At 57.7% G+C, this 22,024-nt stretch overlaps 1 protein-coding gene across 1 annotated transcript; it reads right to left on the bottom strand.

Annotated features, from left to right (window-relative positions):
- Nucleotides 1-447: 447 nt before the first annotated feature.
- DBN1 (drebrin 1) lies at nucleotides 448-14,135 on the bottom strand. The gene is made up of 14 exons (XM_082622687.1): nucleotides 13,907-14,135; nucleotides 9,269-9,324; nucleotides 8,577-8,689; nucleotides 8,322-8,396; nucleotides 8,096-8,242; nucleotides 7,880-7,957; nucleotides 7,491-7,642; nucleotides 7,323-7,386; nucleotides 4,025-4,084; nucleotides 3,814-3,937; nucleotides 2,384-2,554; nucleotides 1,314-1,999; nucleotides 895-997; nucleotides 448-722 (listed from the first exon to the last, which is right to left on the bottom strand). Exons 1-14 carry the CDS (start codon nucleotides 13,990-13,992, stop codon nucleotides 652-654), a joined length of 1,986 nt encoding a protein of 661 aa, XP_082478813.1. The 5' UTR covers nucleotides 13,993-14,135; the 3' UTR covers nucleotides 448-651.
- Between the last annotated feature and the right edge of the window lie 7,889 nt (nucleotides 14,136-22,024).

The following is a 22,024-nucleotide window of genomic DNA, read 5'->3' as shown; positions in this document are numbered from 1 at the left end:
CCTAGGGCCTCCAGCCTGGGACCTGCCCAGCAGGAGGGGGCAGGAAAGGGCCAGGAAGCTGAGAGGCCCCAGCTGGGCCTGCTACTTCCTTCGGGCCAGGTGGGGAGGGGTCGAGAGAAGGGGGGAGGGGGCGGGTCCCAGGGAGCCAGAGCCCACGAGCCATTTATTGCCATGTTTTAAAATTCGTGCAAAATATCTGAAGCCCTGGACAGAGAATACAAAGTGATATTTTTCCAAGAAACAGAAAACTAGGAAAAGAGGTGGGGGGAACATTTCCCCACCAGAACTTCCCCCCACGCCAGGCCCCAAGCAGGGTGAGGCCTCCACCCCGGCCAGCTGAGTGAGCAGGGAGGACTAAGAGCTACAATCTGGGCCGGGTGGGGAGGGGGTGGAATTTGCAACAGCATCTCAACTACCAACGGGAGGAAAACCAGTCAACTGTACAAGTCTCCTATCAACTTTAAAAAAGAGAGAAAAGCTGTAAAAGTAGGGCCCTGTGGGTAGGGAAGTGGCCAAGTCCCCGGCCAGGGCCGGGATCCAGAGTGGGTGCCAGGCGGAGCTGCTGCAAGTGCAGGCGCTGCGGGCCGTCTGGCCAGAGGCCGGCGCAGGTGGGCGGCCTTGGCGAGGGCAGCCTGAGGGCAAGCATCACCGCTAGTCGCCACCCTCGAAGCCCTCCTCCTCTTCCGGTACCGGGTCTGCATCCCAGCAGGTGATGTCGATTTCTATGGTGTGGGGAAGGGAGGGGCGTTAAGGAGATGGCCCAGCAGATCCATGCCTGTGTCCCTCCCAACCCTGGGGAGCTGTGCCAGCTGTGGGGGGGGGGGGCGCTGCCTGTCCACACTTGAACACAGCACCGCCACCCAAACTCTTCTCCATCACCCATCCCAGTACTACCTGGAGGCTTGTTGTAGAACATAGGAGGCGGAGCCTTTGCACACAGCTCTTCCGATTGGGCAAACTCCTCCTCCTGTGATTGGCTGAAATACCCCTCACTGGCCTGTAGAAGAAAAGCTCCATGTCACTGGGTCCCACCCAGCAGGACTAGGGCTGACCTACCAGGCCTGAGCACATTTCCCCTGCAACCAGCGATTCTATCAGTGGTTGCCAGGCGAACACAGATGCCTGCCTTGGGAATAAAAGCAGAGGTGGCCCAGGGAGGGGGAATGAAATACAGCTTCCCCCCCAACAATGTGGGTCACAGAGAAAGGGGGCGGGGTACTGCTGCAAGCCTAAGGAAGGCAGGGTCAGCCCCCTGTTCCAGCCCTGATCCAGCCCTGACCACTTCCCCTCCCATCAGGCAGCCCCAGCCCCACCTGGGTCCCCTCCTTCTGGGTGGTCTCGCCATTGGTCAGCAGCTGGGGCTCTGGCTCCAGCTCCAGCTCCGGCTCCGGCTCCTGATCCAGCTCCTCTAGAGCTGAGGGCAGAGTTGGAGCCTGGGGGGCAGCCAGGGGCTCCCCTTCTACTTCCTCCCCTGGGTCACAGAAGGTGGCTGGTGGCTCAGGCAGCTCATCAAAATTGAGAAGGTTGGCACTGCCTTCACCTGCCGGCGGCAGTGGCTCCTGAGCCACCTCGTCCAGCAGGGGCACTTCTGCCAGAGTGACTTCGGCACCTGAGGGTGGTGTGGGGGCCCTAGGCTCAGCCTGGGGTACGGAGGCCCCTTCCCCATTGCCAGGCCATAGGTCAATGAGGCTGGCAGTGGCAGGGGTGACGGTGTTGGCAACACTGGTGTCAGCAGCGGCAGTGTCGGTTTCAATGGCATCAGCTGCTGGGGTGTCAGCTGCAGAGGCTCCAGCCACGGTAGGCTCTAGAGAGGCAGCCAGGACTGCCTGCTCTGTAGACGCCATGAACATCAAGTCCTCCGTGGGGCTGCCTTGGCCCTGGGGAGGCTCTGGTGCCTGAGGGGACTCCTCCAGGGGGCTGGCCCAGGTCTGAGGGTCTGCTGCTCTGGCTTCCTTGCTGGTCTCTTCACTATCCAGGCCGGGGCTGGGCTCCTGGGTCTCTGTCAAAGCACAGATGGAGGAGACATGTGATCAGCTCCCAGGAAAGGATGCAGGCCCTGGGCAGGCACCCTACAGTACCCTGCCCACCCACTGAGGAGCCCAGGAAAGAAGGCCTCCACTAAGACTTCCATGCAGAGTGCCTTCTAGCACCCACTGGGCCCCACTGGCCCTTTACCTAGTGTCTTTCAACCTCTCAGCAGCCCTGGGAGGAAGGCGCAGTCCCCACTCCAGGGAGACACTGAGCTTCAGAGAGGGCAGGTCTGACCAGGGCTCCTCGCTGCCCCAGCCACTTCCAGGGCAGTACAGTCTGGCCCAGATCCCTGAGGGGTTGTTACCATGGCCATTTGGAGTTCCCAGCCCAAGGGCTAGGGCCATTCACACACCTTGGGCTGCTGGGGGTGGTGGTGGCAGTGGTGGAGGCTGCGAGGACGTGACCTCATCCAGGGCCCGCTCGATCTGCTCAGTGACAGGGGTAGAGGCCGTGCTGGAGTCAGATGGGCTCCGGGCAGGGATGGGGGTAGGCACCATCCTCCGGTGGCTGTCCAGGTGGCTGCCTGTGGAACAAAAACCCCTAGGCTGGTCGGTAAGGGCCAGGGAGCCAGGTGGAACCAGGATTGTCCATCTTGGGGCCTGACCAGCCCCTCCTCTCTGGAGTCTGGGTCGGGGCTGGGAGCTCCCCAGGCCCCCAGGGGCCAGACCACAGCTCCGGACCCTGGTAAGCCAGGCCCCTAAGGGCCAGTGTCCCTTCAGGGCCAGGGGAAAGAGGCAGGCGGTACCTGCTCTGGGGACAAACACCAGAGATCAGCAGTCAGGCTGGGGGAGTGAGGGCAGGGGGTCTGCTGGGAAGTGGGGGGCCCTCCTTACCCCCCCACAGAGGCCTGGGGCTGCTACCTACATGGGAGGGAGGAAGAGAGGTTTGGGGTGCGGTGACAGGTGATATAGGGAAAGGGAGTCCGTGGAGGGGAAGAGGAGGAAGAGGAGGAGGAGGAAGGCGCACTGTCCGATGCCTTTATGAAAGGGCAGTACGGACGACCTGCCAAGAGAGACAGACAGAGAGAGAGAGACAGAGGACAAGAGAGGGTCAGTCTCCCCCACCCCCACCCCGAGGCCTCATCCACCCCCAGGCTGGCCCTGGATGTCCAAGCTGCCTTCAGCCAGGGCACACATTCAGCCAGCCAAGCTGGGCCAGAGCCTCAAGCCAACAGATGACTCCACCACACCAGCCACACACAGCAAAGAGCCTGATACGCCACAATGCAACCAGCCTCAGGGCAGCCCACGCCTCGGAACAGCCTGCCCCACCCCTGGAACCCTAGCCCAGAGCCAAGCACACAGAAGGGGCAAACAGACCAGCAGACAGGGAGTGGAAGGGGGCTTCGAGGAGAGGTGGAAGCTGCACAGGGAGAATCCAAACAGGGAACCCTGGGTACAGGCTCCAGGCTGCTCAAACTCAGGACCAGGGAAAGAGCCCACTCCCCATGCACCCACAGCCCTTCAGATAAGACCTAGTTCAACCTCAGCAGGGCTACTCCTTGCAGCCAGGAGGATGCCTTAAGCCTTGTGAGAAATGCCCAGATGGCTCGAGCACAGCCCATTGCTCAGCCCAGGCCCAACCAATACTGACCCTGCCCGAGCCCTTCTCAGCCCTGCCACCTGGAGGTGGTGGGTGGAAGCACACTTGATGATTGGCCTTGCCTTCTCCAAGGGGTCCTTGGGCAAGGTTTCCCTTCCAAGAAAGGTCCCAAAGAGGCTCAAGGCCAAAACCTGAAGAGTGGGGATTGGGTGCGGGGGGGGGGGGGGGAGCTGGGACTACCTGGTCGGTGGTTGAAGGGTGAGGGCACATCACAGCTGCCTGCGGAGGCCGATGCGACTCTTTCCTGCTGCTTAAAGAACTCCCGTGGGTTATCAGGTCGCTGGGCAATAATGGCTGCTGCCTCCTGGGGGCACATGGGAAGGGTCAGGCCAGGCGGGCCCGACCGAGGCAGCCCTACCAAACTCAGATGTCTGGACCCCCCGGCTCTCACCTCTACCTCCGATTCTGACTTCTTCATCTGGGTCTCTTCCTCCTCATCCCGCTGGTCACCCTGGAAACCAAAAGGGAGGGTGTTCTGAGCACCCCACTCCCACAGGAGCTCTTGGCTTTCTTACAGCCCCCATGTTTCCTCCACTATCTGGAACCACTTTCATGACCCAGTCACACAGCACCTTCTATCTGCAAGGTCCTCAGCCACCTCATCTCCAGTCCAGACAGGCCCCTGGGCACCCAGGGCCATCCAGGAGCACTCCCTGATTTGCTGCTAACTTTTCTCGAACCTCCTACCCCAGCACCTAGCCAACCACACCTCCATCACTGCTGTGTGGATCTTGGTATCAAGACTGAGGCTTCTTCATTAGTCCCCTGCCTCCTTGTTCTCTTCCCCCCATTTCTTCTGTACAGACCTGAAAGGATCTTTTCAAAATGTTAATTAGTCGCCATCACTTAAAAATCAGGTTTTCTTACTGAGATCAGGGTCTCCAGTTTCTCCTGAAATGCCAGAAGCCCTGGCAACCTAGGCCAGCATGTCCCAAAGCAGCCATCGACTAGAGCTGCACTGTGGCAGCCCACAGGGCGTGTGTTGTCCAGTTCACCACAGTCCCCACCACTCCCTACTGCCCTTCACCGGTCCACTTCACTTGCTGTTTTGAGATTGCAACCACAGGAGTAAAGGTAGGTGGGGCCCCTTTGCTTGGCCCACGTTCCCTTCTCCCTGCCTGATCTAGTCCATCACCTCTCACAATGCTCCCCTCCCACCCTGACTCACCCACACCCTGTGAGATGTAGGCATAAAGTCCTCAGCATGATGTAGTTGCAGTTCCTGGAACATGCATACAACTTCCCACCTCCGTGCCTTGGCATGGGAGATGAATCTCTCTCCCCAAGTGCCCGACCCCCACCCCAGATCCAGCTCTTCCTGCTTCCGGCCTCAGCTTGGGCACTGCCTCCTCGGGAAGGGGTCCCTGGCCCATTCAGGTCATTTCCTTCCCTGGGTCCCCATGAGGTGTTCCAGGCATACACGACAAGATTACACTGTGTCATAAAAATTTCCTGTTTCTGGATCATCTCCCCACCCTCTGTGGGTGATACAGGATAAGCACTCACTTATGTGTGAGTGGCCAGCCCAAGGTTCAGTTCATACCTGTTTCCTCAGTTGAACTCATCACACCAAAAGCCTCAAGAGGGTTGTCACCTCAACTGCCACTGTGTCTTCCAGAATGAAGTCTAAACTCCTCTTCTGACCTTGCTCTCTCCTCCCAAATTTCCCAGCGGACTCCAGTCATTGGGGAAGGCTCCTTGCCTTCCCCCAAAAATGTACATCCCACCAGCCTTTGCTGTTACGCTGCCCCTGCCTAGTATAACCTTGCTAGGTTCCTCTGCCTTGTTCAAAAGAAGGACCAGAGGCAGCTTACCACAAAAACCTTAACTACAGAACACTGTGAAAACCACTGAAACAAATTAGAGCTTGGAGTTGGACAGAGACATCAATGCACTAACCATAAAGGTCAATAGCATTGCTATGCCTGAGCATCTTCAGATAAATGGAAGCTCCCCGGCATCTCAGGCAAAAAGGGAACTCACATAAGGAATGCAATTCTTATCAGAAGAGAGAAAGCAGAATAGCTCCTTAAGCCAATATAAAGCACTTCATGGTTCTAAATTCCAAAGTTTCTCATGTGGGAACTCCCTCAGAGGACCTGAAGTTGCAGGGTAACCACAGTGACCTGCTAAAACACCTACTGTCACTGTCACATGAGCCACACTTGAAGGGCCAGATGAGACTATAATGATGTGACACTGTAAGCCTTTGCTTGAAACACTGGTAATTGGTGAAGATGAGCTATCAGTTCAGTGGGTTCACTATACTATTCTTTCTACTTTTGCGTACATATGTGAAATTTTCCATAAAAATAAGCTTTTTCAAAAAGAACTTGCTCTGAATGGCTGAACAAAATCTGGTATACATATACAATGGAAGATTAACAGCTTTCAAAAGAAAAGACATTCTGACACATGGATAAACCTTGAAGATGTTACGCTAAATGAAATAAGCCAGTCACAAAAGGTAAAGTAATGGCACGATTCCACTCATACAAGGTACTTTGAGTAGTCACATTCTTAAACACAGAAAGCAGAAAGCAGTTGCCAGGGGCTGGGGGAGGAGGCAATGGGGAGTTAGTGTTTAATGGATACAGAGATTCAGTATGGGAAGATGCAGAAAATTCCAGAGATAAACAGTGGTGATGGCTGTACGTTATAAATACACTTAACATCACGGAACTGTACACTGAAAAATGGTAAAGATGGTACGTTTTATGTTATGTACACTTTGCCGCAATTAAAAATAAACGAATTCATCAATTAATTGTAAAAGAGCCTTGTTCATCTTGTTCTCCACCATGTTCCTCACACCGGCACATGGCGGGTGGCAAGGGTTTGCTGAATGAATGAGGCTGCAACTTACTAACCACATGTCCTCTCCACCCCCAGGGGCTAATGTGAGTGGAATGACCTATGACAGCCATTAATGCCAGTGCCGGCAGGGCTGTCCCGCCAGCTCCCTCCCAGCCTCCTGTGGGTGTGACCTTGGAGTCTGTTTGAGTCCCCGTGGCCCAACGGCTACCCATCACAGTCCCAGTCCAGACGACTATTGCCCACCTCCTGTCCTAAACTCTACCATGCTCAGCTTTGAATGATCTTAACTATTTCTCAAGTATAAAATTCAATTCAAAGCATGAAGATTTGACTCCACTGTGATTTTGAAGGGGTCAATCATGATGACCCTATGGGCCATCCCAGTGTTTGGGGGTTCAGCCAGCACCCCTGGAACAAGCACCTGTTCTCAAAGAGACACTACACACACTTGTATGTAGATGCTCAGAACACCAGCCCAGAGCCATTCAATGGCTCTGCAGCATTCTTGCCATGGGGACCAGGCCTCGAGCCCTGTAAGTGCAGGAAGCATGTCTACCACCTCAAGCCCCTCAGGCCCTGCTGGGAGGGGGCAGGAGGAGCCCGGTCAGTGAGGGTCTGGGTCAAGGTAGATTTTCTCTTTCGGTCTAGAGTATTAGCTTCCCCAAGGAGGTCTCTTTCCACAGCCAGGGAAGAGAGCCCCACATGATCGGGTACGAGGCCTGACACTGCATGATACCCCATGCCCATGCAGCGGTACCCAGAATGCCCAGCACTGTCCCCAAGACACTTACTCCCCCCGCAAGAGGCCCAGGAACACGAGGACCATCCTCGCTTCCCTGGCCAGGAGACAGGAACCCCGACTAAGAACTTACAAAGATAGACTGCTCCTTCAACCGCCTCTTGGCCTCCTCTGCTTCTAAAGTCTGTTGTTTCCTCCTGGAATGAGAGGTGCAGGCAAGCCTTCAGGACAGGCCCACGTGGGGGGCCCGCGGCCCAGGGCCCAGGGCCCAGGGGGCAGGGCGGGGCGGGGCGGGGCGCACCTGTGCTCCTCAATCTGCTGCTCCCGCTCCCGGTAGCGCCGCTCCCGTTCCTCCTGCTCCTGCCGCTCCTGCTCCATCCGCTCTTGCTCAAACCGGAGTCTCTCATCCAGAGCCTTCTTCCGCTCCTCCTCCTTCCTCAGCTCTTCCTCCTTCTGCAGCACCCCGTGCCAAGGCAGTGCAGGCCCTGAGCCTGGGGCCCGCCCCAGCCCTCCGGCCCATCCCCAACCCAGGGTTCTGAGAACTCAGGGGCTCGCTCTTTCAGTAGGGGAAGCACGTAGGACGGGCCATGCTGTGGAAGGGAGGCCCTTAGGGAAAGAAGGCAGAGCTACCCCATGGGGTCAGGACAGGGAGCAGCAGCTCAGCCTGCAGGCCGGGGTCAGGGTCCACACCTTGGCCTGCTCCCAGAACTGCTCGCGGTTAATCCGCTTCATCTCCACAGCTGCGTCGGTCTTCTGATAGGTGGTGCCCTGCAGAGTCAAGCGGCCTGGCGTGAGCGCAGCCCATGGGCCGAGTGCTCAGGACCCCCACACGCAAAGGGTGAGGACTGAGAGGAACCGGACGGTGGAGCCCTGGGCAGGGCCAGCCTGCCCGGGGCGCACACTGACCACCGGCTCGGCGTTCTCATCCTCACGCAGCCGCAGTCGGTGCAGCACGGGGCTGGAAAGCCGTGCCAGCCCATTGGAGAGCCGCTGCCCAATGGCGCCCGCATCTATGTCTTCCACACTGCTGGCGTTCACGATCACATCGACGCCCTGCAGCAGGAAGAAGGCGTGTTCAGGCAGCAGGGCTCCCTCCCATCACCTCCCCCATGAGCCCTGACCCCACTCGCACCTGGAAGAACTCGGCCACCTTAGCCACGTGGCTGGCACAAGCACATTTGCGGGCATCAGGCACATCTTCGCCAACCTGCAAAGTACCCAGCAAAAGGGGGTGTCGGGAAAGGACAAGAGTTGGCGGCAGGCTGAGGCCCAGGGCTCTCTTCCCGGGACTAGTGGGGTTCTCTACAGCAGTGTCAGTGAGTGGAGTGGGATGGAGGATAACCGTTCTTGGGCCTTCGGCTCCCTTCCCCAGCCCATAGCTGCATACCCAGTTGATGAGCACGTATTTCGGCAGAGCAGCCTGGGAGTCCTTGACGCTGCAGAAGCCATACATCACCTTCTGGTTCTCAAAGTGGCCAGAGAGCTCCTGCAAGCCCCCATCTGGGGGAATCAGGAGGGTGTCAGGCCCCATCTCCTGAATCCCTCCCCCACAAAGGGCCTGGAACCCAAAGCAAAGACTCCTCTTGTGGGCTCTGCAGGCACCGCCAGAGCTCTGGAAGTCCCCGAGTTCTGTGTCGGTGTGAAAGGGGCAGCAGGCAGGTGTGAGCTTTGCCTCTGAATCCCCGAGGACCTTGGGGACGAACTGAGGAAGTGTTCTTCACACATCAAGTCTCACGCGGGGCTGGCACCCACTGAGGTAAAATAAAACCTTTTAGGGCTCTCAAGAAAGTGGGGTGATCTGGGCCATCCCTGCCAGGCCCGATCCCGCTTAGCTGTGTGACTTTGGGCAAGTCACTCTCCCTCTCTGAGGCTCAGTCTTCTCATAATCAAACAGGAAACAAGTCTCCCTCCCTCCCCACCCTGGGGATCTTAGGGATAACCACAGGAAGGACACTTGGCCAGACAAGTGTGGGTCTGCTGGATGCAGGCAGCGAGGTGGCCTGGAGCCAGGCGGGTGGGGAAGAAAACAACCGGAGGAGGGAGCGGAAAGGAAGGCAAAGGAATGGCTGGAATTCTTACCTCCTGACGCCGCAAGCTTGAGGTCATCTGAGCCATCCTCATATGTGTACAGAGCCCTGGGGAGAGGGAGGGGTGGCTGGGAGAACTGGCAGGGCCCAGGCAGCCAATTTTGGGTGGAGACGGCTCTCGGGGGTAGGAGGGACACAAAGGGGGCAGGACAGGAGGGGGGTTCCAGCCCAGCACTTAAGCCTTGTCGCCATGACAACAATGGCTAAGCACCATTTCAGGCTGGAACCCAGTGGGGGACAGTCTGGGATCTGATGGAGGGAGGCCTGGGTCAGGTGGGGAGCAGGCAGTGGGGAAGAAATCGCTGCCCAGTTGCTTGCTTCCAGTGAGCCAGTGTGTTGCGTCCTCGGAGCCCTGGCCCTAGCAGCCTGCAGCCCAGCCAGCGGAGTGAGATGGAGATTCCAAGGCGACGGTTCCTTGGTTACCGTTCCCTGGCTACCGCTCCTCATCCCCATTGGCCGTTGCCAGGAACCTACCTGGCGCATGCCTCGGTACCCACTGCCCCTCCCCCCACATCGAGGGGGATGGGGGAGAGAACCTGGTGCTGTTCAGCTCTGGGCATCCCCTGGTAACTATGGCAACCCAGCAATTGGCACGCGACTGGCCCACCCCAGCTGCATTCTCCTGAACACAAAGGACCCCAAGGGGACACGCCCTCAGTCTCAATCTCAGTCTCTCTGAAATGGGGATGAGGTCACCGTGGTCACTCCTGCCTGGACTCTTGCCCCTGGGTGAATGTGCTCTCCTGGCCTTCCAGCCCTAGGCCTCCTCCGCCCTAGCTGAGGCTCTGGCCTCTTGGGACTGCTGGCCTTGCCTTCCCTCTCAGCTTTGGCAGAAAGCTGACCTAGCAGCCTTCCTCCTTCCTCCTCCTCCCTAGCTTTTTCTTCACAGGTAGCAGTGGCACAGCATCCATTTCACAGAAGGGAAGACAGAGATAGCTCCTCCCCAGGACCCACTTGGAGGACAGGCTTGGGGCCAGGAATAAAGGTCATGTTCCGGAGGTGCAGGAGGCCCAGCCCCTCCCCCAAGCTCCGCTTTCCTACTGCCAAGGTAGGGGGCTAGGAGGAGAGGAAGCAGGAGCACCAGGGAGATGCAGAAGAGAAAGCGAGCAGGGAGAGGAGGCAGAAAGAGAAGACAAGAGAAGGGAGGAAAGTGAAGGGATGAAGAGAAAATGAAGGAGCGGGGAGAGAGCAAGGGAAATGGGAGGGAAGGAAAGAGGGAGGAGAGAAGAGGGAGGGAGGGAGGGAGGGAGGAGGCTGGAGGGCGGAGCAAGGAGGGAGCAGGGAGGGCCTGGTCCAGGCCCAGCCCCATGAGGTCAGCACAAGTCACTGCCAGAGCCAAATGGGCCCCCAGCCCCCTGCTTCTCGGGATCCCTCCCTCCTGAAAGGGACACAGGTGGGCTGTGGGGCCGGGAGCTCCTGGTCCAACTGTTGCCCAGGCTACAGTCCTGGCAGCTGCTTCTCAACACAGCTGTCCCACCACCTGTCTGGCTGCCCCAACCCACCACTGGGAACAAAAGGCCCTTAGAGAAGCAGGGCCTTCCCTTCTCCATTCCACAGATGAGAAACTGAGGCAGAACTCCAAGACCCTGGTTCCCAGACACTGCTCTGGCCATCACACCTCCCTGGGGTGACTTGTCAGCCTCTCCTAGGCTCTCTGAGGGACCCTGGCTCCTCCCAGGACCCTGCCCCTTCCATTCTTTACTCCTTGCCTACCCACCTGCAGCCACCTTTCCTGGCCCTTACCTGGTGGAAACCATAGCTAAGTTCAAAGGTTTCAGCAGGCCTTCAACCCTGAGCTCCGCCCACCTGCCTTTCCAGCCAGACCTCCGTATCCATACCATATACTCGGGTCACATTGGATGGCTCCCTGATTCCCAGCACAGTTCTGGATATTTCCCAACCTGGAGCCTCTGCATATGTGGTTCCCTTCACAGGGAGGCCAGACCTGTTTCTCCACCCCATGCCCATCCCTGACTGAAATCTCTCAGGGACCCAATGCCAGCTCCCATGAAGCCCTGCCCTGCGCTGCACCTCCCCAAAGCGCTTACCACACTCCATCAGGGACAGGAAGAGGCACCTGAGCCTGCCCCAGATCTCACTAGACCACCAGTGCTTCTCAAACACATTCGAGGTGGCCTGAGCCTTGGGTGGGTGGGAGTTGGTCAAACTGCAAGGAATCAGGATGGAGGGGGGCAGGAATCTACATGTCTCACCACCTCCAACCCCTGGAGACAGACACTGTCCTGAAACTATAAGCTTCGTGCAGGTGGGACATCAAACTCAGTCCTTCAACACAGAGCACAGAGCAGCCCCAGGAGGTGTTTGCGACATTGAGACAAAACTCTGAGAAACCATCTCGGCCAGAGAAAGTGGACTGGGGTGAGGTGGGAGCTGGAATGTAGCAGCTCCAGGGAGATCCTGGGGTCAGCTGAGGATGGGAGGCTCAGGGCAGGTAGATTCTTCAGGATAATCACACTCTCAAGATATCAGAACTGGAAGGGCCTTGGGTATCCCAGGTATGGTTGAGCCCAATCCCCTTTTCCTCTTTTCAAGAGGACCAGAGAGGAGCAGAGACTTGGTGTGGTTACATAGCGAGTCGGGTCACATCCAGGACAACACCAGTTCTTTTCACTACACAGTCTGACTTCCTGGGTCCCCTGCTGCCAACATCAGGGCAGCGGTCCATTTCAGAGTGAGCCACCTAGGAGTGAACTCCCCCACCCCTACTCCCCACTCAGAGGCAAGGTAAGGGGGGGCAGTGCCAAGCCCCATTTGCCCAGACAGCAATTTTACCCAAGATGCCCCTGAGTCTTGAGACCCCACTGTACCCCTGGTTCTGTGCTAGGTGCTGGGGGCCCTCATGTCCCCTTCTGCAGGGTGATCCTCACATCCTTTCTACCAAATGTTTATCTGGCCCCTTGGGAGTGAGCAAATGTATGTATGTATGACGGTGCATGTGTACATCTGTGTGTGTCCCACACACAACGCAGATTGGGGTGGGGGAGGGGTGAGGCACACCAGTGATGAATAACTCACTTTGGCCACACGGATGCTGCTGGGTGGTGGGAGCCCAGGCCTCTGCTGAGCAGGATGTGGGCCAGCAGTGGCTGTGGGAGCTCTGCCTTTGGGAAGGTAGGGGTAAATGGGGTGGTGGCAGGCTGCACCCCCAGACTGGAGGGCAAGGGTTCCGAGATGGGCTGAGCCTCTCTCCAGGCATGGCCCATATCCCAAGGCCAGCTCCTCCACCAGGCCAAGCCGGCCACTTGCCCTGAACTCCTCCCATGATCTCAGTCCCCCTGGGGCAGGGCTGGGACAACGGATGGGCCGCTTGCCCGCTTAGCCTGTGCTGGCCTCTCCTGTGACTGACCCGCAGGACACGAGAGCTTGCTTGTCTCCCGCGTCCATCCCTCCAGGCCTGGCTGCCCGCCAGTGCTGCAGTACTGTGGCATGGATGCCTGGCCATCTTGTCCCCTCCTCCAGCCCCCAGGTCAGTGTCCTCCCAGCATGAGGGTGAGGCCAGCCCAAGTGAGGTCCCTCAGACCTGCCTTCACTTTGTGTTTCCTGCCTGCCAAGGGGAGAAGAGCCCTAGGGAACAGAATGGGCATCTGCCCCAGGAGAAGAGTATGATTCCTGAATGGGGCAGTGTGAAACCCCCTGGCTTTCCTGCCACCCTGGGGACTCCAGCCCCAGAGCAGGTGGTCCAACCCCTCCCACAGCCTAGGGGGAGACAACAGCTGGGGAGGGAGGAGAGGGCAGCCCAGCTCCTCCCGCACAGAGGAGCTGAGAGCCCCTTGCCCCTGGGCCACCGGGCTAGGGGCTCAGTGGATCCACTCACCCCCTCATCCTTCTCTGGGAACTCCCTGCAGAGTGGTGCGCCTGGGGGCTTCCTCCCAGGGACCCCACCTGGCTCCCTAGGCAAGCAGTTCAGTTCCTTTGGCATGTCCCAGCCCAGCTGCCTACTCCCTGCAATCCCCTTGGCATCGAGGAGAGCACTTATCCTTCATCCTCCTCGACCCCTCAGGGGAACAGGAGTCACTTGGCGGTGGCCCTGTGGCAATGAACGTCTTTCCATCACACCCCAACTCCGAGAGGCCCCCCGGTGGGCGGGGCGCCCCGGCCCCCAGCCCGCTCCGCTCCTCCCCCGCCCTAGCTTTCCTTTGTGCTGTGGCCGGGGCCGGGTTGGGCCGGGTAGGCTGCGCTGGCTCTGCTAGCTCGGTCCCTGCCCCGTCCTCGCCCGCTCAAAGGTGGCAAAGGTGCCCTTGGCCGCCCATGCACACCTGTCCGCCCGGCCCGAGGCAAAGGGGAGGGGGCGGGGGATGGGCTTCCACAAGGCCGGGAGGCCCCGGGCCACACATCTGGACCCTGCGTCTCTCCAGCCCGCGTCCGGCCACCGTTCCTACCGCGCGGCTGGGGCCGCCTCCGGGCGCTTGGGGCCCGTCGGTGCCCCGCCTGGCCCGGCCCGGCCCCTCCCCCGGCGCGCACAAAGGCAGCCCCTCCCTGGCCCTCCCGGGCTGCTGCACCATTTCGGGGTCTCCCCCTCCCTCCCGGCTGCGGGGCGACGGGGCCGGGTGGAAACAAAGGCGCGGCGGCGCGGGGACAAAGGGGCTGGGGGGCGGGGGCGGGGGCTCACCAGTCGGCCGCGCTCTCCTCCCGAATCACCTCCTCGTACGCCGCCAGCAGCTCCAGGCGGTGGCCGCTGAAGCTGACGCCGGCCATGCTGCGGGCCGGACCGAGGCCGAACGGACAGACGCACGGACGGACGGAGAAGGAGGGAGGGAAAGAGGGAGTCGCCGCGCCGCCGCCGCCTCGGAGCCTCTGCAGCGTTGCGAGCCGAGCGAGCCAGCGGCCGGGGGAGGGGAGCCGGCCGGCGGGGGGCGGGGGGCGCTGGCTCCGCCCGGCTCGCTCACTCCGCGCGCTCGGTCCTAGCGCCGCCCCGACCCGGCCCGGGGGAGGCCCGCCCCCCCTTCCCGGCCTGCCCCGGGGCGCCCCCACGCCCCTCGCCGTCAGTCCCCGCACCCCGCGCCTGGGCGGATACACCCTTCTGCACGGGGCCACTCTTCCCGTGTCACAAATTCTCACCTGTGGTGTCCCCAGCCACAAACCTAGCCCCGTCCCCACCTCTCCGATCCCTATCCAGGCCCAGCTTCATCCCTCTTCTTCCCAGCTCCCGGTCCCAATCCCAAATCCACTCCATTCCAATCCGGCCCAGCCCCACTCCGTCCTTAATTTATCTCCACCCAGCCTCACCCCTATCCCTGGTCCATCCCAACCTCCAGCCCCAACCCAATTCCCGTGCCAGCCACCCCTGGCTCATCTGCAGCCCATCCCCACCTCTGAAAGGCCCATTCCTAGTCCATCCCCATCACTGTCCACTGCTGTCTTCATCCCCAAATCCAGCCCATTTCTTTCCCCTCCCAGCTCCAGCCCCACCCCCAAACCCATGCTTAGCACACACCCCCTACCCATTCATCAGACCCCATCCCTAGCTGCCCCCTCCTCTTTCCAGCCTAACCTGTTCCCATTCTGATCCCTGTTCCCAACCACACACCTCCATCCCTGCCTCCTAGACCATTCTCAGCTCCTTACCCCAACATTGCCAACCTCTACCCCATCCCTGCCCTACCCTATGCTGAGCACCCCTCCCTTACCAGCTGCCCACTGAGTCCTCTCAGGTGGGGCCAGACTAGGAGATCCTTTGCCTTCTCTCCCAAGCCTCAGGCCTCCCAGAGGAATCTAACCCCAGACTCTTAGGGCAGGGCTCCTCCAAGGACACTCCAGGGCCAGCCTCCTGGCACCTTAATTTCCCAAAGCTCTGAACACAGAAAACACTGGGGCCTAAGAGGAGTCCCTCGAGGGGAAGTGGACACCACTGCCAGGGCCTCCTGGAGCATCTCTGCTCCTGTCTGAGCTGGAATCCTGAAACCCTCTGCAGCTCTCGGAAGCCTTTACCACCACCTACAAAGCCTCCCACCCCTGTCTTCCCAGAGGAGGTGACAGAACCCGAGCAAACTTTACCTGGTCCAATCTGGGAGGGGGCGGGGCTGGGCCTCTGAGTTCTGAGTTGGGTAACCAGCTGGGCCAAGAGGAGGAGAGCAGTGTGTGCACTGACCTCCAGCAGTGGGTCCCGGCGCTTTGGGGTGGGAAGAACCTCTTAAAACTCAATACATTTCATGGGAACTCTCTGCGTCCACTATGCCCATGGACCCCTGGCCCTGGCAGTTTCTCCACGGCCCCCACTTGGAGCAAGTCCCAGGCAGAGTCAGTAGGATTCTGGGGAGGGAGAAAGACCCCACAGCAGGGCTGAGGGGTGCCTGGGAGCGGTAGGTAGAGGGATCTCCGGCCTCAGTCCCTTCCTGCTTCCTTTGACTTTTCCCAGCCCAGAACGCCTTTCATCTCCCCATCCCAAAGCCCCCTCCCCAGCCTCCTGCTCACTCAATTTCACATCCAAAAAACAGAAGCCCTACCTGCATGCTCTCCCTTCCTCAAATTCCTGCTTCCCCCCAGCCACCTACAAACTCCAGCCACACCCACTCTTACCTCTCTGCCATCTATATTTTTAAACAAACTTAATTTTAGAACAGTTTGAAATTCACAGAAAAATTACAAAGATAGTACAGAGAGTCCCCATATGCCCCATGCCCAGTTTTCTCTATTTTCAGGGGAGCAAGAAGTTTCCCTGCTCACACTCCCTGGAGCCTACCCTTCATCCCTCCACATCGTTATCATCCTATAATTTGTACATCTGTAGTCTGTCTCCTTCCCGCATTTCCCTGGCACTGCTCTGGTCAAGGTCACCAGAGACCACTAAATTGCCAAATTCAGTGGCCCTGTTGCAGTCCTCAGTTTCCTCAACCGGTGGGAGCAGGGTGACCAACGATCACTACCTCTTCTGCAAATCTGCCTCCCATCAGCTACCTGCTGCCCCTGAAACCCACACGCTCAGCCTTGGTGGGTGGGTGCTGGGTGCCTCCTTGGAGGCCCTCCTACCAGGCTTTCGTGTCTACCACTCCCAGCACTGATCACCCTTCAAGTCTCTCCCACTCCTAGATCTCGAGCTCCTCCCTGCCCCTCCCCCGCTCAGCACTGGGAGCCTAGTCCAATGGCTGCTGGGTCCCCAGAGGGGAAAAGCCAAGAAAGAGGGAGGATTCAGATCCAGAAGCTGGTCACTTGCTGTGTGACCTTGAGTAAAATGCTTTCCCTCTCTGAGTTTCCTCTTTGATAACATGTTGTGAGGATAAGATGTGACTGGATGAAGGCTTAGGAAGCAAGAACCCCTTCCCCTTCCTCCGTGCAGCCCCGCCCTGCCACGCCCACCTTCCTGCTCTGCACTCCCCCACATCTCTCAGAGAAGGCTTCAAGGCTGACATGTAGGTTTCAGGACTTTTCCAGCACCAGCTGGTGGAGCCTTCTCTGCCCTCACCCTCCCTCTGCAAGTTCGTACCAAGCACACCTTCAAAATTTGCCCCCTCATCATTACAATGCTCCCGGCACTTTCCAGGTCTTGCCCCGGGCATGGGGCCAGCAGCCACGTTCACCACTTAGCTCTGCCCCTGAGCTGCACAGACTACCGTGTGACTTTAGACTCTGCTTGGCCTTTCTTGTCTCACTATAAAATGGGGATGATAATGATGGTACCCACCTCATAGGGTCTGTTTGAGGAGTTTTTTTCTTTTTTAATAAATTTGTTTATTTTATTTATTTTTGGCTGCACTGGGTCTTTGTTGTTGCGCGTGGGCTTTCTCTAGTTGCGGTGAGCGGGGGGCTACTCTTTGTTGCAGTGCGCGGGCTTCTCATTGCGGTGGCTTCTCTCATTGTGGAGCATGGGCTCTAGGCATGCGAGCTTCAGTAGTTGTGGCACACAGGCTCAGAAGTTGTGGCTCACGGGCTCTAGAGCGCAGGCTCAGTAGTTGTGGCGCAGGGGCTTAGTTGCTCCGTGGCATGTGGGATCGTCCCAGACCAGAGCTCAAACCCATGTCCCCTGCATTGGCAGGCAGATTCTCAACCACTGCGCCACCAGGGAAGACCCTGTTTGAGGATTTTTAAAAAGTATCTAGAAAATGCTTAAAATGGCAACTGCACATAGTAGGTGCTATTGACGCATTGGCCATTATTACTATTTCACAGCTGGGAAAACCGAGGTTCAGAGAGGGGCAGTTACTCGCCCTGTAATACACAGCTGGTGAGTGGCAAAATGTGTATGGGAACCCCAGTCTGTCCGGCATCATTTCAGCATAGCACACACCCTCCCTGCTTCCCCTTCTAGCACCCCCATTTTTGCATCCAGGGGCTGGCCTGGAATTTGGTAGTAGCTCCTGAGGCTACAGTTGTGGGGTCTAGAGAAGGAGTCAGGGGGCAGACATCCTAGGCGTGCAGAGCAGGATGTCTGCCCAGTGCAGTGGACGTCCATGGTCAGGCATCCCTGCCTGTCTTCCAGTTGATTTTCCACTGCAGGCTCCAGAGGGGGAGCATGTGATTCAGGCCAGTGGGTCAGAACCAGTGACTGCTTCAGGAATGGACACATGACCCAAGTCAGTCCAATGGGAGCCAGCCCTGAGCTGGCCCCACTGGATGTGGGCCTGGAGCTGGCTGAGGGGCATCTTTGCTGATAATGGGGAGAGTTGCCTGAGAATAAAGCCAGCACTGAGAAAAGCAGAACTGAGAATGGAGGTGGGGGGAGATCTGGGGGTGGGGGGTGCGGAGAGCATACCCGGGGGCTCAGAGACTCCTGATATACATCCATGGGTACTGGGATCCTGCCATGTCTGAAGCCATTAACCTTTTAAGTTAAATGAGACAAATTATCCGTTTTTTTTTTTCTTTGACAAGCAAACATAGAAGTACAGAAAAGAGAGAAAGAAGGTAAAGAATTCCAGCGTTAAGTCCTCTTAATAACGTGTCTCTTTATAATCATTGGGCTATCCCTGTTTTTGCTTAAACTAGTTTGAAATGCAGCTGAGAGTCCTTCCTAGTTGACCTAGTCTCCAAGTAGTAGTCATTTTTGTCAGTGGCAAGGGACATGGGTGAAAGCTGAGTTGACCTTCTACTGCCCCCGGGCCCTGAGCGGGAGAACCTAGGCTGGTCTTGGGACTCTCCCTGGCCACTGTGTAGTGACCCCACTGCACAATCTCCCAGGGCTGACCCCAGCCTCCTGAGTTCTCCGCAGGCTCCCAGCAAGCTTCTTCTTGCCCCACCATAGCTCCTGGAACCCTAGGGTTGCCCCCACACGGCCTACCCTGCCCCACTTTAGGTCTCAGTTGGGGAGGAGCCCTTCCTCCACTCTCAGGTTTGGCTTTGGACTCAGGCCAACTCAGGTTCGAATCCCAGCCCTGGCTGCTGCCCACTGTGTGCCATGGGGCAGGGGTCTGTAGCCCGTAGCCTCAGCTCCCTTCCTATAGCAGGACCATGTGTACCCTGTGAGTGTTCCAAGGCCCAGGTGGGGCCCAGCACCAAGAAGGCAACACCAGAATCATCAGTTCCTGCCTGTGTACCCTGTACTCCACCGCCTGTCTCCCTGCTGACTTCCAATGAGCTCAAGCTGCTCAGAGCTGGACAATGCCCCTCCCTGTCCTGCTATCTCTCCAGTTGCCCACTCAGCCCCCCGCCAAGGGCTCTGCCCCCTCGGGTGGGGGCACTGCACTCTCCAAGGGCGCTAATGGCCTCCCACGCCCGGTACAAAGACATTTCCCAGTACCCTTGGCCTCCACCTGCATAGCCTCACACCCAAGCTCGAGAACACCGTGATCCCTGCAGTTCTGTGTTGGGGAGGGCGGGTGCTTGGAGGTGCCATGGGGGAGCACCTTGGCCTTTGATCCATGGAGCAGCAGACCCGGGCCATTCAGGCTGAGTGGCTCTGGACGGAAGTCACTTTCCCTCTCTGAGCCTCAGGTCCCTCATCTGAACATCTTTAATGACATCTCTCTTAAGCATGTTTTGATGATTAAATGACATCTAAGAGATTGCTCTGTGGTTCCGGCAGAGAGAGAGGTGGCTGTTCAGAGCAGGTGCCCGTGCTTGTTTTTACTTCCATCCAGACCAGCTCTGCTTTCCTGGGGTTCAGTCCCCCGCTCTCTGCTCTTTTCTCTATTCTCCCTTTACATCTGCCCTCCAATTTCTTCAACCACCTTCCCTTGGCAGGAGCCTCCAAGCTGCCTCCTCCACCTCTCTTGGCTACTCAGCTGACCACGACTGCTAGTGGTCCTCTGGGCCCACCACAGCCAAGCCTCTTAAGACAGCCGCCTACACTCTCATCTACACACTCTCTACACCCTCCCCCTTGATCTTCCAACCCTGGCATCGGGCCCCAGCTCTCTGCTAAACCGATCTGGCAAACTTCACCCTGTTGCAAAAGGCCATGGGGACTCCTCGGCCTTACCTGCCTGGTTGACACTCTTGGCGACTTCTGGAAACACTCCTGCCCCGCCCGGGCTTTCCTGCCTCGAGCTCCCTCCCTCCAGAGGCTGTGGTCCTCCACTTCTGGCAGCTCCTTCTGCTTTCTCTGCCCTGTGCTGTGATGTTGCTACTCCCCCATCTCATGTCTTCTCTATGCTGCAGCCCTGGCCATCCTCAGACTGGATTTGGTCCACATTTATTTTTTTTAATAGGATTTAAAAAAATCTAACTTGGTTGCCAACATAGAAACAACAAATTTCACATAGAAGTCTGAATCTCTGGATGCTGTTGGTAAACTGGCAGATCTGGCTACAGCTCAGCATTCCCACAGGGCTGCCCCCAGAAGGTCCCCCACAGACGGCTTCCAGCAGCACTCACCATCCACCCCTCTCCATGGAAACCAAGGATGGACTGAGAGAGCTTCATGGTTCAAGAGAAGTGGGAGAGAGTATATTTCTTTGTGGAAGTGAAAGATACTCTGCATTTAATATGCCAAGGATGTCTAGGGACTTCCCTGGTGGTCCAGTGGTAAAGAATCTGCCTTCCAATGCAGGGGACATGGGTTCGATCTCTGGTCAGGGAACTAAAATCCCACATGCCGCGGGGCAACTAAGCCTGAGTGCCACAACTACTGAGCTCACGTGTCTCAACGAGAGAGCCTGTGTGCTGCAAACTACAGAGCCCACGCGCCCTGGAGCCCACGTGCCACAACTAGAGAGAGAAAACCCGCACGCCACAACTAGAGAGAAGCTCACACGCCACAATGAAGAGCCCACGCCGCAATGAAAGATCCCGCATGCCTCAGTGAAGACCCCGCATGCCTCAACTAAAGACCCGATGCAGCCAAGAAAATAAATAAAATAAATAAATAAAATAAATATTTTAAAAAAGGCAACAAGAAATTCTTAAAAAAAAAATAAGCCAGGATAACTATGTTGAAAGAAAACGACATCCTACCTGCCTTACTCCTGATGTGACCTGCCTGGGCCCCTCTCTGGGCATCAAAGACAAGTATCTGCGATAACTGCCCCAAACTCACTCCCAAATTGAATCCAAGGTGAATCTAGACTTGAATATTCTGCTGCTCCCTGAATTGGTCTCCTAAATGTCCCATAGGCACCTCATTCAGTCATTCAACAAACATTCATTGGGCATCCACCGGGTGCTAGGCACTGTTCTAGGCTCTGGCAAGACATCATGAAATTGGAAAGAACCCGAATGAACTTTTTGGCCAACCCAATAACACAGGAAGCCCTGCACTCATGCTCCAGGGGTCCTCGAGAGAAGACAACAGAGAGGCCCTTCTCTTCTCTTAAAGAGGACAGGCCCAAGCACCTGTTGAGAATGCCAACAACTTTAGATGTGCTGAGGTTCCTCATGCCAAGGGAGCCCTGGAGAACAGGTGGCCATGGGTGCGCTGAATTGCCTTGGCCTGGTTTGGGGCCGCTCCTCAGTCCTTCTCCAGTCCAAACTTGGAACAGGAGAAATGACAGTCCTTCTGGGGTAGTGGAGGGCACCAGTGGGAAGCAAGAGACCCCAGGGAAAGGTGGGGCCACCACCATAGCCTCCAGGTTTTGAGGTAGCAGACAGAGGTAAGCTTCCGAAGGAGCATCCCTGCAGCATGGCTCTCAGTGCCGGCCAGTCCCAGGACAGTGCAGCCAGCTTCGTGCCGGCCTTCTAGTCTGGCTCATGGCTCAGCAGCTGTGCGACTTTGGTCAGGTCTCCTAAGCTTTCATCTATAAAATGAGAATAACTGCAGGCGCCTCACGGTGTTGCTGGGAGGATCATGTAAGACGATGTGAGGAATGACTGGTATACTCCAGGTGTCTAGCAAACCTGCCCTCCTTCCTCTCCTCACCTCTCATCCCAGGTCTCCACTCTGGGCTCCCTGGGACCTGTCATTGGATCCCATCTCTGCCTTTTGGCTTGTTGCTCCTCTCTTCCCCTGAGTCCTGCCCCTCCTCCCAGTCTCTCCTTCTGTTCACCCCACTCACGGCTCTCGGGGCTTTTTCTACAACACAGATCTGAACACTTCTGTGCCCTGATCTCCCCACCGCCACCTTGCCCTCAGGAAGCAGTCCTGGCTCCTTGTCCTGGCACTTGTGGCTTCCCAGGACCAGAGGACTGCCCTCTCCAGCCCCACCCTCTTTGCCTGCACCATACAGATGGCAGCGGTCCGTCTAGGTCCTCACTCTGGCGTACTGTTTTCCATGTCCCATCCCTGAGGATGCCTCTCAACTCCTCTTCTCTGACCTCCACGCCAGGCCAGCCCAGGTGCCCTCCACTTCTGCGGGTGCTGGGCCCAGCACATGCGATTCCCCTTTGCCTCCTCCTGCTGACTGAGAGCCCTCCATGTCCC

Source organism: Mesoplodon mirus, assembly GCF_964341445.2.
Source record: "Mesoplodon mirus genome assembly, chromosome: 5".
Taxonomy (NCBI): Eukaryota; Metazoa; Chordata; class Mammalia; order Artiodactyla; family Ziphiidae; genus Mesoplodon; species Mesoplodon mirus.
Note: the sequence above shows the minus strand (reverse complement) of the source record. Positions and strands in the feature narration are given on the sequence as shown.

Bases quoted from the DNA above. Each gene is read 5' to 3' on its own strand.
- DBN1 (XM_082622687.1), bottom strand. From the start codon at position 13,992: ATGGCCGGCGTCAGCTTCAGCGGCCACCGCCTGGAGCTGCTGGCGGCG. The intron at 4,085-7,322 runs GTAAGTTCTTAG...TTTGGTTTCCAG, and splicing joins TGAAGGAGCAGTCTATCTTT to GGTGACCAGCGGGATGAGGA. The intron at 3,938-4,024 runs GTGAGAGCCGGG...ATGTGCCCCCAG, and splicing joins AGTCAGAATCGGAGGTAGAG to GAGGCAGCAGCCATTATTGC.